At 38.4% G+C, this 15780-nt stretch overlaps 1 protein-coding gene across 4 annotated transcripts in view; it reads right to left on the minus strand.

Annotated features, from left to right (window-relative positions):
- The window catches only part of ATP10D (ATPase phospholipid transporting 10D (putative)), a 44907-nt gene that overhangs the window by 15426 nt on the left and 13701 nt on the right, over positions 1–15780 (minus strand). For 3 of the 4 annotated variants that reach the window (XM_035550112.2, XM_035550123.2, XM_050710606.1), the window contains exons 5-12: positions 12357–12561; positions 9275–9360; positions 8047–8153; positions 7176–7307; positions 6059–6186; positions 5660–5912; positions 2851–3086; positions 1806–1994 (exon numbers count right to left, since the gene is read on the minus strand). In XM_035550112.2, coding sequence (XP_035406005.1) covers positions 1806–1994; positions 2851–3086; positions 5660–5912; positions 6059–6186; positions 7176–7307; positions 8047–8153; positions 9275–9360; positions 12357–12561 — 1336 coding nt within the window. The remainder of the gene's footprint in view (positions 1–1805; positions 1995–2850; positions 3087–5659; positions 5913–6058; positions 6187–7175; positions 7308–8046; positions 8154–9274; positions 9361–12356; positions 12562–15780) is intronic. The other variant, XM_035550133.2, reaches the window with a different exon arrangement.

A 15780-nucleotide genomic window follows, 5' to 3' on the forward strand; every position in this document is an offset into this window, starting at 1 on the left:
TAAGTACAGAAAACAGGTTCTGTATGAGCTTCACCTATCGAAACCACATGAACCGTAGAAATACTTCAGATCTGACACCTGCATGTATTCCAAGTGTGATTCCATGTAATACTTCTCTTTAGAAATGCTTAAGTCAGTATGACATTATTACTTTTAAAAGTTATGGCAAATGGAACTAAACACTTTAATTCTTGTTCTGAATTGGAAAGATAGTTGTGAAGAATAAACCAACTCCACACTCCTCACAGCAGTTAGCTACAAATAATGTTAAAATACAGTACCTTACCAATACTTTTTGTGTGTGTGTGTGTCTGAATTTAAAACAAAAGTCAGTTGCCCTCGATCAGTGTTACAAAATAATGGGTTTACTGTTATGCAAAGCACTTTGGCAGCTAATAGCTTACAAATGAGGAACAAAGTGTGCATGGCTGACATTCATTTCTCATTACTGTTGAAGGGTTAAGAATGAGTTATCACCGAGAAGCACGTTATCCTTTGCCACTGAAATGAACCAAGAAATGAAAGACTTAGACTCTGGCTTCAATTCTCTCCCAGCTGCATGCGAGTTGTAGCGTGTCTCTATTCAGCATCATGGGGACAGAGGCTAGGAACATCCTTTCATCGCCTCTCCCTCAGGGAACACTGAAAACTTCTGTTCCCTTGAGCTTTGTTTTTTTCATTCCCTAACTGCAAACTCATAAACCTTATGCCATATTACTTCTCCCAGTCCAGCTACCACTGACTTGGAGATCTTTTCCCCTGCTAACAAGTCATCCAGGAATTTTATTTAAAAAAAAATGAAAATCTCACCTGTAAAGCTTCCTACACCACTCTTAAATGCAGATTGGGTACAGTATTTTTCAAATAGCTGCCCCATCCACACTTGCACCTGTAGGTTGCCTACTATGCTGACTTGTCTGGGAATACCAGGCTTCTTTATACCTACGTGGTACTTTTTTCTACACAGGGTACATTTTGGAAAAGTCTCCAGCCATGAGTGTAAGTTCACTACCTACATGGACACCAAAATCTAGTTCTGTACATGCCACAGGTTTATTTTTTTTTTTCAAAAGACGAAGTCAACAGATATATATCATTATATGATTTATATATATCAGAAGGCTGAGGTACTCAACAACTTTTTGCCTCAGCCTTCACTGCAAGTGCTCTAGCCACACTGGTATCACTGAACAAGTTTAGCAAGTCCAGAGGAGGGCCACGAGGATGATGCAAGGGATGGAGCACCTCTCCTATGAAGAGGGGCTGAGAGAGCTGGGATTGTTCAACCCAAAGAAAACTCCAAGGAGACCTTATTCCAGCCTTCCAGTACCTAAAGGGGGCCTACAGGAAAGATGGGGAGTAACCCTTTATTAGGGAGTGCAGTCATAGGACAAGGAGTAGTGGTTTTGAATTAAGAGGGTAGATTCTGATTGGATATAAGTAACTCACTCAGAGGGTGGTGAGGCACTGGCACAGGTTGCCCAGAGAAGCTGTGGATGCCCCATCCCTGGAAGTGTTCAAGGCCATGTTGGATGGGACTTTGAACAACCTGATCTAGTGGGAGGTGTCCCTGCCCGTGGCAGGAGTTGTAACTGGATGGTCTTTAAGGTCTCTTCCAACCCAAACCATTCTAGGATTCTACAATTTATATGCAGAAGAAAAAATACTCAATCTAAGTTTTTCTGCATTGGAAGAAACTTGCCAGCATTTAAATGCCAGTTAATTGTTTTTTTCCTTTTGTAATCAACCAAAAGGGAACTCATTTACTTATAAATATGCCCATATAGACGAATATACTTTCTTACCTTCTGACGTGGCTGATTGGGGACTGAAACTACAACAGTATTACAGATTGCCAGAGCAAGAAAGAAGTCAATGATGTACGTTGTCTCCAAAGATAACTTGCTGATGGCATCTTCTGATTGTTGATAGGAATGAGAAGAAATCTGACTGAACTTCTCCAGCAGTTGTGTGTCTGGTACAACATCCGTTTCCTATTGATTAAACAAACAGAACTGTCAATTAGGATATAAACCCTGGAAGTCCCAACTGATTTTTGCACATACAATTTCAGTGTTGTAAATTTTTTTTAGACTTATTTAAAAAGTGCTATATCAGGAGAAAATAATCATTCCCCATTCCCAGACACTAATGACAGCTGATTCAAGAAACCAATGGCAGAAGCTTTCAAATTAATCTCAGTCTCTGGAGATAAAATCAGTTAAAGACAAATGAAGTTTAGATGTTCATACAACTTCCTAAGTAAAGAGCCATTCCTGTCAGACGCTGAGTTAGTTATACTAGGAAATAAAGCAATACTCTGACCTCTTCACTGCCTTGTGCTAGTTTGTTTCAAATAGCAAACTACAGGCCTGAACAATAATCATTAGAGACCTACTTCATAGGCACTTCAACAGAGATTAAGACCAATGCTATTTAATAAACACCTTCAGGCAAAGAAGCAGAGTTTTTACTCCTGGTAATCTCCATTAAGTGCAGTATGATAAATATTGGTTATCTGGATTTTTCTTACTAAAATCAAAACAAAATCCTGAAACTTCTTAAGGCAAAAGAACAAACTGTTATTGAAGATGAAACTGGCCATTTTAGCTGGAGTGATCATGGAATCACACCAGCAAGAATCAAAGCATACGTCTTTGTAACCCAATGAACATCTGCAATGTCAGCTGCAAACAGGGGATTGCAGCCAGGCAATCACTGGAGCTCTCATTCTGATGGAAGATAAAGGATCCCCTATATGACAAGCACTCTGTTCAAATGGAGGTAAAAAGATGTTCCTTCATGATTTTCTTCAGAAATTTAGTATCAAAACCAACAACTTTTACTTACAATACGGCTGCTGAAAGCAACATGTCCTGCATGGGGAACATCACTTGCTGAATTGTCCCTTCCTTCCACAGGGTAACTACCAGATAACTGATCCAAAGACTTTTTGTTCAAAGATTCATTCACAGCTCTGCAGTTGTGACCCCTCCTTTTTGACATATGGTTCAAGGAAGCATATTGCGCATCAGCTGAATCCTCATCTTCCGAATCCATCTCTTGATAGGACTCCAACCTCTTTGCTATAGAAATGGGAAGAAAATTATTGTTCCATGAGCAAAAAGAAATTTGTCTAAAACACTGTCTGGAGGCTCCTTGAATAAAACTTGATTTTAAAATACGGCATTTAGTACATAGCTAAGAATAATCCACCATTTATTAAAAATCAAACCATAATAAGCTATCGCACTGACTTGCTGTTTGGGACACTGCACATCAAGAGGGACAGTCTATGGGAGAGAATCCAGAAGAGGAAGTGGTCATGTGTAGTCATGAGTGGTCATGGTTTTAGATAAAATGTGCTACATGGAAACACCAGAGTAATCTGGAGTTACATAGCCTCCAGAAGGAAACATTGATGGGAACCAAACAGTAGTTTTCAAGTACATAATGTGCAATTGCACAGAGAAAGGAAATAGCTTATTTTCTGCGCATACTGTGAGCAATAGAAGACACAATGGGCCTAAATTGTGGCAAGACAAACTCAGATTAGAGAGCAGTAAAACTCTGCTAGAGATGTGAAACTCTAGAATAGAATGCCTGAGAAAGTAATGAATTGGCCATGACTGGGAGTCCTGAAGACACGTTAAAAAATTTCAAAAAGAATGATAACAACATGTCTGTACAGACAGGTTTGGACAACACACATCCACTTATGCACTTCTGTCTGAAGTAACAAATGCGGCACTTATAACGTCACACTGTTCTGCTGCCAAGGTCTAAAGGCACGTGTTACTTTGGACAGAACACTGCATATGGGCACTTATACGGAGCATTATACCACATCGTAATCATTGCTGTTGTATGCTTCCCTCATGTGCATCCCTTTATCCTGGGCAACACAGATATAAATACAGAAATATTTCTACAGACTAAGTGATTTGTATGCAAAAGACTGCACTGTCTTGTAGTGCAACTCTTATCGCATGTAGAAGGAGCCTTACAAATGGCAGCTTTGTGCAACTGAACAAGTGTAAATCAGAGCTAAATGCAGGACCTCCAACATTTTTTAAAATGATTTTCAGGGCACATAATTTCTAGATTGGTTAGGAAGAAGCACATGTTTCATTTCCAGGTAAAAGCCAAGGTACAACAGGAAATCATTACAAACATAATTATAAACACGCTGGTATTTTTGGAAGATAATTGAAGTGAACTCCTAGGGGAAGTTTTTGGTAGACATATTTCCCATGGCACAATGAGACCTAGAGCAGCCACAGCTAAATCATTCTCACTAGTCTTTGATGTATCTTTTCTGAAATGCTTTTTGTTCCTTTAGGAAATACTCTGAAAATATACTTTTTTATATAAATTATTCATTCACCAAGTTTGAAAATTAAGGACAGTTCTTCTCACTTTGCTCTTGTCATCCCTCCCAGTACAATTACGCAAAGCCAAAGAAGCATCAGGACAACCATACCACATAATTTTCAAAATCCATGAGGAAATTATTAAAATGGTTTGTAATCATCTGTTCCTGTGACAATGAACAAAAGAAGGACTGAAGTGATTCACTGTGGTGGCCAGCAGGGTGTGCCTTTTGCTTACAGAAAGTGAGCAGTTCCATCTGGCAGCAAAACCACCAAAACCACAGGGGAAAGGTTAATACACAGTTATGATTCATGTGCCCACCTGTCAGCACTTCATCTTTGATCTCAGAAAGAATACTTGCATTACCCACCCGTGAAAGAGCAAATGTCTGCAGTCACTAGTACTTACATACAGTAATGGTAATAAATTCTGTTTTTGTCTAGTTAATAAAACATGTAATTGGATAAAATACTTTATGTAACTCTCCATAACTTTCTCCTGTGTCCGGACTTGAATATTCTCCTGGCTCCCAGAAGGCTTCAAAAGTAGGCTTCCATGAAACATATATTGAGGGATATTAATTAGACAATGAGGCAGCAACTATCCAGTAACACTGCTTTTTGACTTTTGGGCTAAAACGGGTTTGTAAAAATCTAAGTGAGAATACAACAGTCATTATTTTTGAAGGAGGTACTTACCTTTGTAGCCGTAACATGCACATGCACACACATCTGCTTGACTTGTACCTTAATATTATTGTTAAAGCTTCGACTTCAGCATGTATGGACTTGGGTTACTGTATTCTCAAAGTAAACAGCATGTTAAACTGGAGCTTTAAAATATAATACATAAAGGTGGTATACTGCTATAGCACTGAAGAGGATGTTGGGCAAGCATTGGCACTCTTGTTTAAAAGAAAGAGGAAAGTCTAGATGGGTGCTTTTCCAGTGGTCTGTTTCCGAATATTGCAAGAAGAGAACCAAAATGCCATAGGATTGATTTTCTCCAGATCAAGTAAGGAGTATTTGTTTTTGTGGTATCAAATATGCACAAATCTAACTATATGCAAAGCAGCACCTTACATATGCCTTCAAGCCTCTTGGAACACTGTATATGAAATGATCCAAACCATGGGGAAAGATGCAAGTAGGACCAGTCTGAATTCACACCTTCCGTGAGTGCATATCGCCACACAAAATTTCATAAAAATCTGACCTCGTCAAAACTTTTAGCTTCTCTGAGAACAGAAAAAGGACATGTCATGAGCATCGGTTTAATATCTTACCATTTTCCTCATGGCAATACTCCTGTCCTGCAATGCTGCATCGCCGAAAAACCATCTTATTTTCAGTAAGTGTTCCAGTCTTATCAGAGAAGATATACTGAATCTGGCCAAGGTCTTCAGCAATATTCAGTGATCGACACTGAATTGTAGAGTCTGTTTTCTCATGGTAAAAATCAATGTCGTTCTGTATTAAATAAATTTGTCCCAACTTGACAATCTCAATTGAAACATAGAGAGAAATTGGGATCAAGACCTACCAAAACAAAACAAGGGGATTAAATGAAAACAACTTCTTTGGCTAGTTAAAAACATGAAGTAATTTTACTGAAGTCAGGCAGTTACTTCAAGGACATAAATGAGATCAGGATATGGCCCATGCTCAAAGCCAACCAAAGTTACCTGTAATAAAATGATCATTGTCCAGAACATGTTGAACCCTGCTAACGCTGGAGGAATCGATTTCCCATCTGGATCAGGGATGTTAAAAAAAGGTACTTCCGAGTACCTACTTAACCAAATTCCATGGCCTTGAAAACAAGAACAAGATAAAGTGAATGAGTTATGTAGACTGTGCCACAGTTCAGGGTCATGGTGTTAGCTGTTATACTCTGCAGTTCTTTCTAAACTACTATTTTCTCTCCTCATTTTTTTTCTCAACAGGAACCCCATTAAAATGAATTAAGTGTCAGTACACACATGAATAAAAGCCTTACTTCGTTGGTGTCAACAGCACATCTACACAGTACATCTCAGAACTAAGAGAATACCAACTACAGGTCACAAACTTTTTTTTTTTAAAAAAAAAAAAAAACACAAAACCTCTAACTATTAAATGTCTCATCTTCACTTGTTCAGGTTTCAATTAACCTCTGAAAAGCATGTCATCAAGACACTCTGGCCAGTTTATAGCTTTGTGAGATAAAAACTGACCCAGAAGAGATCCAGTATAAATCGAGAGCTTAGTTTATGATAAGAAACTCAAACCTCAGCTGTAAAAGCAGCTTCAGCTAACACATTCTGAGATGCCAGACATGTTTATTAAGTGTAGCCTGAATTTTTTTTACACATCTTTTAAACACCTTTTTGATTTATCATAAAATTTAGTCTGTTCAAATGTCAGCACTCAAGCTCACTGTTTAATGAATACCTAAAATATGAATCCTTGTAACTACTCAAACTCAGCCTCTCCCTGCAATATTGTACATGCATCTCATTTTACCTGAGCAATCCTAACAAAAAGTATGAGTTTTACAGAGCAATTAATGAGCAAAAAAAGAAAACAAATTGGAGAAATGGGTTCCAGACCTAGCACAAGGAACATACCACTTGATCATTCTCCTGATTAAACATGACAACATGAACTAAAGCTTGGCAACATCCCCAGCTGATACAGTATTAGATATAGGTGAAGGCAGTTTCTGAAATGGGCCATTAAAATGAAGCAGCCCCAAAATAAAACACTTAGCAATGTAGGCTGAGATGGGAAAATAGCAGGACTCTGCAGATTCTCACTTACCTACTGCACCAGTTAAACACATTAAAATTAGAAGCAGAACACACCAAAGAATGTCAGAATTCACTTTTCTTTCCAATTTACTGCGCTTATAATGAGGTCCACTGTTATTCAGCATGGCTTTGGTCTCATGACCTGTAAGCACAACAAACGTTGACATTCTCTATTAGCAGATATTAGAACCAAAATCCCTTTATATTTCTAAAGCTCTGGGAAACTGGACGTTTCTGTTAACTAATACGTGAAAAGAGGTTATAAATATGAGTCAACTAACTGCTCCTACAGTAATTCTGTCCTACAGTAATTATGTCCTAAAGAAAACTGAACAAGCTAAACCAAAATTTCTCACCTACGCTAACTTTTATATTGTCAATAATTTTTCTTCCTAGAGAAACAAACCTATTCTTGACATTTTCTATACTATTTCTAAGATTTTCTACTAAATTCTGCACCTGCATTACAATTATCTAGCTGAGTAAATCACAGGGTCTAGTCATGAAACATCTCCCCTTTGATACGGAGTATTAAAGAACAGCATTAACTTCAATTTTGGACCAGAAAATAATTCTAAGACAGGCAAGTATCTCTATGTTCATTTCAAAACCCAGATTTGCCATTGCACTTAACAGTTGAGGACAAGGACATGCTGCAGAGCTGGCCTCCCATGAATAATCAGATGTATCAGCCTTCACATTTTGAAAATAGAAACAAACTTAATTCAGACATGCAGTCTTAAATGCTTCTAGCTACAGTTGCCTTCTGCTGGATTCAAGCTTTCAATCTGCTACCTTGCCTTTGTGTGACACTATTTCTTAAGGTACCTAATTCCATCTTGTTTACAATGCAACCTGTGAAAGCCAAGGTGGTCACTAACCTGCATATACCACAATGCCTACAACAGCTTCTGTGTTTCTTACTGTGCATCCTCGGAGCAGTAAGTTCTCCTTGCTGAGGCCCACTCTGTCCTTGTTTGAATGTTCACTGAAAAAAAAAAAACAAACCAAAACAGAAAAAACACATTACTCTGTCTGTAGGACTCCAGTAAATATCAGTCAGGTTTTGAAAATGCATTAGGGAGCAGATCACCTGGAGAATCGACTACTCACTGACTACCATTCTGACGCTTCTGATTGAACCTTTCAAAAGAAGTGGGTAACATGCATCCAGAGCACCTTTGAAAATCTCGGTATGTAAGCACTGTAGTAAAATTTCCATGTTTTTACAAGCCTGGCATTTGCCAGATAGCATATGGGAAGTAGGCAACACTGTTGAAATGACCTTGGGACAAACACTAAGTTTGAAGGCAAATGACTTCTATTTGAATTACCAACATGAGAAAAAAAAAAATCAAACAAAATTTGAAATCCCATTTTAAAAGTGCTGTGAGCATTTTTACCCCTGTGGCAGATTTCCAATGCAGGTATGCCCACTTTTTGTCAAGGTTTTTCCTCACAGACTAAGATTTTTATATAGCTCTTTTTCTTTTCATATTTCTAACATTCCATTGCCATGGGGAAGAATGTAGACATTATACCTCTCAAAAACTGGAAATCAGCCATTCCATGAAATAGAATTGTTTTCCTACTGTCTACACAAAATCACAGACCTCTGAGAAGAGTAGAGACATATAGCAATACTGCTCAAAAGGAATTTGATCAAATCACTGGGGATTACACAAAACACATCACAGTAGGAGAGGAAGCCAGTTCTTCTCATCTCCAACCCTGAGCAAAGCAGCTTGGCCAGTCAGGCCACAGTCTAGACTGAGTACTGTACAGATATGACATGTCATTAAAAGCAGACTTCGGACAGACAATTCAAATATGGAATACAGAATTGCAAAACAGCCTGAACTAAGATGTTGACAATATTTAATATGAAATAGAAAGCACTAGTGGTGTTTTCCAGTTTACAATCAGCTGTTCAGGAAGCCCTACTGGAGCAGTGCCTGCTGGGCTGCACTCAGAAATGTAGTGGTGCAAACTGACTTCTATGCGTATCATCATTTTTTTTTTTTAAAGTAAACATTACAAGTTTTCTGAAAATTAGTGAGAGCACCAAAGCAAATGACATTTGTTTAAAGAGCCACCAAGCCTACTTACACAAAGCCTCGGAAGCGACTGAGGTCATTGTTAGGACTTTCACATTCTATTCTACTGGAAAATTTTTCTGGATCAATTTCAGAGACCTATAGTTATTGGAGGAAAAAAAAAAAGAAAAAAAAAAAACAAACAGGAGAACTCAGACTGCATATGATGTAACTTAAAATTCACAGGTTCAGATATCACCATCTAACAATTTAGTTTCTATATTTTAAGTGGCTGATGATGTGAACGATCTGCAACCCAGGTATATCAGACTTAAGCAGCACAGAAAGATTTTCTAGCAAATGTCAAACCCTGGCAAGTATCAGCTGAGAGGCTGGTATCTTAGGAACACCATAGAGGAGGAAATGGGTGGAAGAGTGAGGAAGCAGCAAAAAAATGCAGTAAGAACATCTGAAAAGCAGAGATTTCCACATTTTTTTTCATGATGAGGAAAAAAGAAGCACTGTCTTCTAAGAATTGCTTCCAAAGAGCTGCTGATTTTGATAACATGGCTAGGATGCTACCTGTACTAACACAAAAAAAGCAGGTAGAACTTCTTAACGATGATTAAACCTTACCAATACCGAAGAAAGGGCTTTTATGGAACAGTAGAAGCTTATGTTGTGAATGAAAAGCAGGTGAGCTTTTCCATGAAGAGAAAGGCCAAGTGACACACATTTTCTCATTAATAAAGAATGAAACCCGGCCTGGAGTGAAAAACCAAAAGACCAGGTCTTCAAAATTACCTGCAATTGCACTTGTTATTAATGGCCTATAAGTACAGTCAGGACACATGGAAATCTAGCCTCTGGTGTAACAGAGTTGTTTCCAAGCTGAGTACCTTCCACCGACTCTTTGGGAATTCATTGGTTCTGCTCTTTAGAAAAAAAGAATGACCAATTTTAAGGTGCCAAACTCCCAAGGAAAAGTCTATAATTCACAGGTTTAATTGAAAACGTCTTCTACATAGTTATGGGTCTCTGAGATGACTCCACCTCCACAGCTGGGTGATTTCACATTGGGACAACAAGAACTGTGAGGAAAAGACCCAGCTTCTTAAGTTGAATTTGAAACTCAGAAGACATATTATTGTTAGCACATACTTTGTTGTCTTGATTCAAAAATTTTGCTATATTTTGCTGTATTGACTTCCTGCACTGTCAGGAAAATCAGTATGAACGTAGCCTTAGACAGATACCTAGAGACACTGTAAATTTTATTATCTATGAAAGATCTCTCTGTCTTCACTGATCTTTCTTATGTTTATCTGTACAGGAAATACAAAATTTCTGTAATATGTTGCAACAGTAATTTTTTTTTTTTTGTGTGTGTGGGGGAGGGGAGTAACTAAACCATTTGATTTGGTCAAACAATTCTTAATACCAGTGAAGCTGCTGGTAGCAGCTTCCTGCAATGTACCAAGAAACAGCAACCCTAGAATCTCAGAGTGTAACTTATAGATGGCACTGGATTTATGCCTACACTCTGCCAGTATAAAACACAGGTGACTAAAACTACACCCAAAAGGAGACATATTGGTATGGGCACTCAAATCTTCCCAGACTATAAGAAAAGTATGGTCTATATTTTTTCATTATAATCTTCTTTTCATCACACAGTGCAAGTAGAAAATGTTGTGCCTTATTTCATGAGACACTTTCTTATGCTTCCTGGCACAAAAGAGAAGCCTTTTTATGGCAGAAGAAATGTTACTTAGATTTTGCATAAAGGTCCCTAAAGCAGCATCAAAAAGAAAGGGGACAATAAAGACAAGAACTGAGTAAGGTAGCTTTAAATGAATGTCCCTGCAATAGACTGTCTCACTGGAAAAAGGAGAGAGGCAGCTTCCCAAGGCCAGGTTTGCTGCTTTGGCTGTGAAGTACTTCTGACAAACTGTATGGCTTTACAATACAGCATAAGAATGTGGTGTATAACTAAGGTAGAAAAGGAGAACTTGCAAGTCCTTTTATCAGCTTGGCTTCTTAGGCTGCCTAGAAGAAAAGGACAGCACTTTCCTCTTCATTAGCTATGAGGATGCTGCAGCTAGGACTGGATTCAGTCATTGAACATGTAAGAAGGAACCGAACAATTAAGTCTTGTGACCTCTCTTACAACATACAAGGAAACACTCACTGCTCACAGTGATTTAGCAGATTAGCTTCCTCACCCTAGTGAATCTGCGTGTGGTTCACCTAACCATACAAGGTGTGGAGGAAAAAGGAGATTAATCCCTTCTTAAAGCATTAAGAAGCAACATTTGAGTGCATTGAATGCAGCAGAGCAATGTCAGTTTGTTCACTAAATAACTCATTATCCTTAGGGAACAGGTCCTCAATTGTTCTGTGTATTTCTCTAGGAAAGCCAAGATGGTTGGAGACACTGTTCTGTGCCTTGTTACCTACCAGCTGTTACCTACAAAGCCCCTTGAGTTATCTTCCTAATTTCTTTCCTTCTATTGTCACTGAAGCATTTCCAGAAAAATAAATAAATAAATAATGCTATTCTAAATTGCCAAAACTTAAAAAAAGGCAAAAAAGCACATATCCACTAATTTCTCATCACTACATGGTCTGTGGAAACTCTAAGAGCTGGTGATGTTCAGTCTTGAAAGGGCTTGAATGAGCTAGTCAATGCTGTTCACAGTAGGCTTGTAGCAGAAAAATTAGAAGAGTTCCAAAGGTTTTATAAATCCTTGAAAGACTAGAATTGAAGCTAAAAATACATTTGGAAATACAGTGAAAAAGAATATACCCGTCCCTCTCTGTAGGTCTTTATGTAGCACAGAACTCCCTTCCAAAAAGTTCCAATTTCACATCCATTAAATGATATACACGATAAATGACTACTTGACATTTACCTGAATAGTTATTTTTACTGTCTTGCATCACTTGAAATTGGGCCCTCTTTCTCTGGAATAAGTGAGCAGACAAATATTTGCTCCAAAATAACTCAACCAACAAATTAAAACTATGTTACCTGCTTATTTTGTTTTCAGATGGGGATTGATGAGCACTATACAATCTAGAGGGCTGCTTTTTTTTAGTTGGCTGTCTGTCATGTCAACTTGCTTAAGCCACTAGAAATGCACAATTATCACCTGCTCTGAATATCCTCTCACCACCTGCCTCTGCTTTAGATTGGTTTCTCCATCAAGGCTGGCAGTTTCAATGTAACAGATCCCATCCAGGTCACTAGAATATAACAGCACCATGTCAGCAGGAATTATTTCATTACGTGAAAGCCGGATGAAATCCCCAACATTGACATTTTTCCAGCATTCATCTATGTATTTCTTCTCTTTCCTGAAATGCATATAAAAATATTAATTAATTGTTTTTATAAACTCAAAGTGAAAGCTCAGAGAAACAAATTGTAACTAGAAAATGGCTCTCATTATTAAATTATGCTTCCAAGTCATTAAAAACTCTAATGAGATGGTCTATCAGGTCAAGGTGAATATAATTACAAAGAATCAGCTCTGAGGTCCCAGCCCTGTTTTGCTGGGAATTAATTCCAGTCCCCCTCCCAGAATTATTTTAGCTCTATTCAAAATTCAAGCCCACTTGCTTCCTATATTTTCATTATTCCAACATCTACCAGTAAACAAAGGATATTCAGCAACCACTTCACTAACGTTCTGAACATAAATATTTGTATTTATAGGCTTTTAAGATATTTTGTATTATTTTTGAACATAAGGTATGAAGACCTTACTTCTCACACTCAGAGAAGTCAAAAAGACTTCAGGCCCCTCAGAATTCATAGTCAAAATTCTTTATTATTATGAAATATCCAGGCATGACATACAGAAGTTTGTGCTGTCTTCAACTTTCCATTTATATCTGTTATTCTGTCCTCAGAGATGAACAATTTTCCTTTTATGTAATCACAGCAGCTTATTGCAAATGTAATCAGGTTTAGAGTGGTGAATAGAATGTGAGGTAACAAGCAACAAGGAGCTAGCTGGAGGCACAGAGTAGTAGGATAGTGCAATAAGGGGATGAAACAAATACAGCTGCTACTACAAACACTGTACATACATGTCTAGCTGCAGTACATTTTTGGTACCAAGTACTACTACCCTTGGTAGTTGCCTGGCTTTTCTGCCTTGCACAGACTATCCTAGAGCTATGTTTAAAGGGAGGAGCATGTACTCTCCACAGTTTATCAGTCAACCAGACTGGAGAATAGTCCAGGCTGTGCCAGGGCTGTCTTTCAGGCTGTGCTTCCTTTCCCGAATCTCATTCTGACCTACCTAGCTGAGAAGCAGAGTCACACCAGGGAGCTGGGAAGTGCACCTAGCTTCCATGTGCAGACATAAGCTAACAAACTGCGTGATATGGCAATTTTGTATAGACTGGCACTGATCTACCAGCTTTAATCAAAGTGCTAGCTATGCAAAATGCTTCTGACACTTCTAACAACAAAGTATCAGGAAAATATTCCCTACCTCAAGCTTTGCATCCATACATTTCAGACCTGCATTATCTGACAGTATCCTTTCAAAATGCTCTTCTACAAAGAGATGACACAAAGTCCACACAATTAACCAGTATATTGATTACAATATCTCTAGTGAAGATAAGGTGGAGGTTGGCATATTGTTTTCCAAGTGCAAGCAAAGCAAAACCAGGAAGCAACAAAAGCCGATGTAAAATTAAACCAACATAAGCCAAGTATCTGCTTCTCCTCAAGATGCTCATCTCTAATTTTCTACACATATTGAAAACTGGCACAATGGAAAGCATGTAAAACTTAATTAAAGCTACAGCCATGACTATCAGAAGATGGACGGATTCAAAAACACTCCAGGAATTAACTTTTCATACCAATACATTGCCTTGAAAACAAAGAAAAAAAAAGGAAAGATTTCTAAAGTAAATTAACAAAACCCCAAGAAACAAACAAACAAAACCCCAACAATCTAAGAATAAACGTAAAGAGGAAAAAGGAAGGAAGACTTGTAGAATGGGATGTGATTCATAGTTACTGAAGCTATGACTTAAGCTTTGATCAAACTGAGTCTGGTCTGACGTTCCCTCTGCTATTGCTTTCTCGTATCTGCAGAGGTGCTGACACACCTTTCAATTCAGGAGATTGAGTGAACTGAAAACTAATAACCTTCTCTGCTTGGAAGCACCCCTCTGGTATTGAAAACTATATCAACACGATTTTTTGTGTAGGCCAATTTTCCCAGCTAAGAAGGTAAAGTGAGTCCAAAGAGTGGACAACGCCAAGTGGCACAGAATTCCCTGGTCACTCTGCAACAGCACTCTTTTACCTCTCCCTCCAAATGCGATGGAAAGGATTTGAGAACTCATAAGGGCAGCAAGGAGGTTTAGGTTAATATTTGTGTTTGCAGAACATGAAGTTGTTTCTTCAAAGGCTCAATGTCCACGTGGAGACCAGTGTGAAGACCTCCGGGGTCTGCATCAGGACAAGTACTGTTTAATATTTTCATTAGTGACATTGACATGGGACTGAGTGCACCCTCAGCAAGTTTGCAGATGACGCCAAGCTGAGTGGTGCAGCTGATACTTCGGAGGGAAGGGATGCCGTTGAGGTGGACGTGCACAGCCTTGAGAAGTGGGCCCATGCATGGTCCTTAAGGTCTCCTCCAACCCAAACCATTCTATGATGCTTTCTGTGGTTATGAGCTTGCTCTTAAAATACATAGCAAATGCCAGAAAGCTAAAGATTCCATCTTCTCAGTAATATAACAATATATTTAATAGTTAGTTATTACTAGACTGCAATCCTTCTCCATAGGCCGATTAAGGTCATGTCTACAGCAAAGAAAGTCTAGGGCTTGGCAAACCCAGCTAACAGATAAAGATTTTTAAAAAGTTTCTTTTCCATTTGTGCTTTGACTTCACTAGGAAAAGGCATGTCTTTTACAAATTCATTAACGTCAGAGCACAAACATAGAGGTGCTGTAGTGCCAAACTTGATTTCAAGCTCCTTCTCATTAAAATGTCTAATTGCAAATCTGTTTGCTTCTGCAATGCTGTTGGTTGTGACAGCTACTACAGCAGATAACAAGTGAGTTTCCACATGCACTCGGTTCCCCTCCATGACCACAGAGCAAGAAGAGTCCACTACACTTCCTTTATCTTTGTACTTTACAGGCTTTGAGTGAGTCTTGCAATAGCCTTTTATGACAGGTGTAGAAGAAACATGAGGGATGTAGGCCCCACTGACATGCACTAAAATCAATTTTTTGCCAGTGATAATTTATAATACGACCTGTCTACTTTCCTGACACCTCCTTCTTTTTTTCTTTTTTAATCGTCCACACATTATAAATGCCTGACAGCAAACCTCTCACCATGAGCACACTCCACTCCTAACCTGCACCTACAGTCTGTAATATTTAAGTCCTGCACTGTGGAAGAGCTGCTAATATCTGTACCAAACTATGTGATCCACACAAACTGAAAATGATCTTATTCTTTTTAAGGAAATGTTATTGCATTTGAATAAAATATTATAATGCTGATAGCATTAGTGAGCTTCACCAA

This window comes from Cygnus atratus, chromosome 4 (genome assembly GCF_013377495.2).
Source record: "Cygnus atratus isolate AKBS03 ecotype Queensland, Australia chromosome 4, CAtr_DNAZoo_HiC_assembly, whole genome shotgun sequence".
NCBI lineage: Eukaryota > Metazoa > Chordata > Aves > Anseriformes > Anatidae > Cygnus > Cygnus atratus.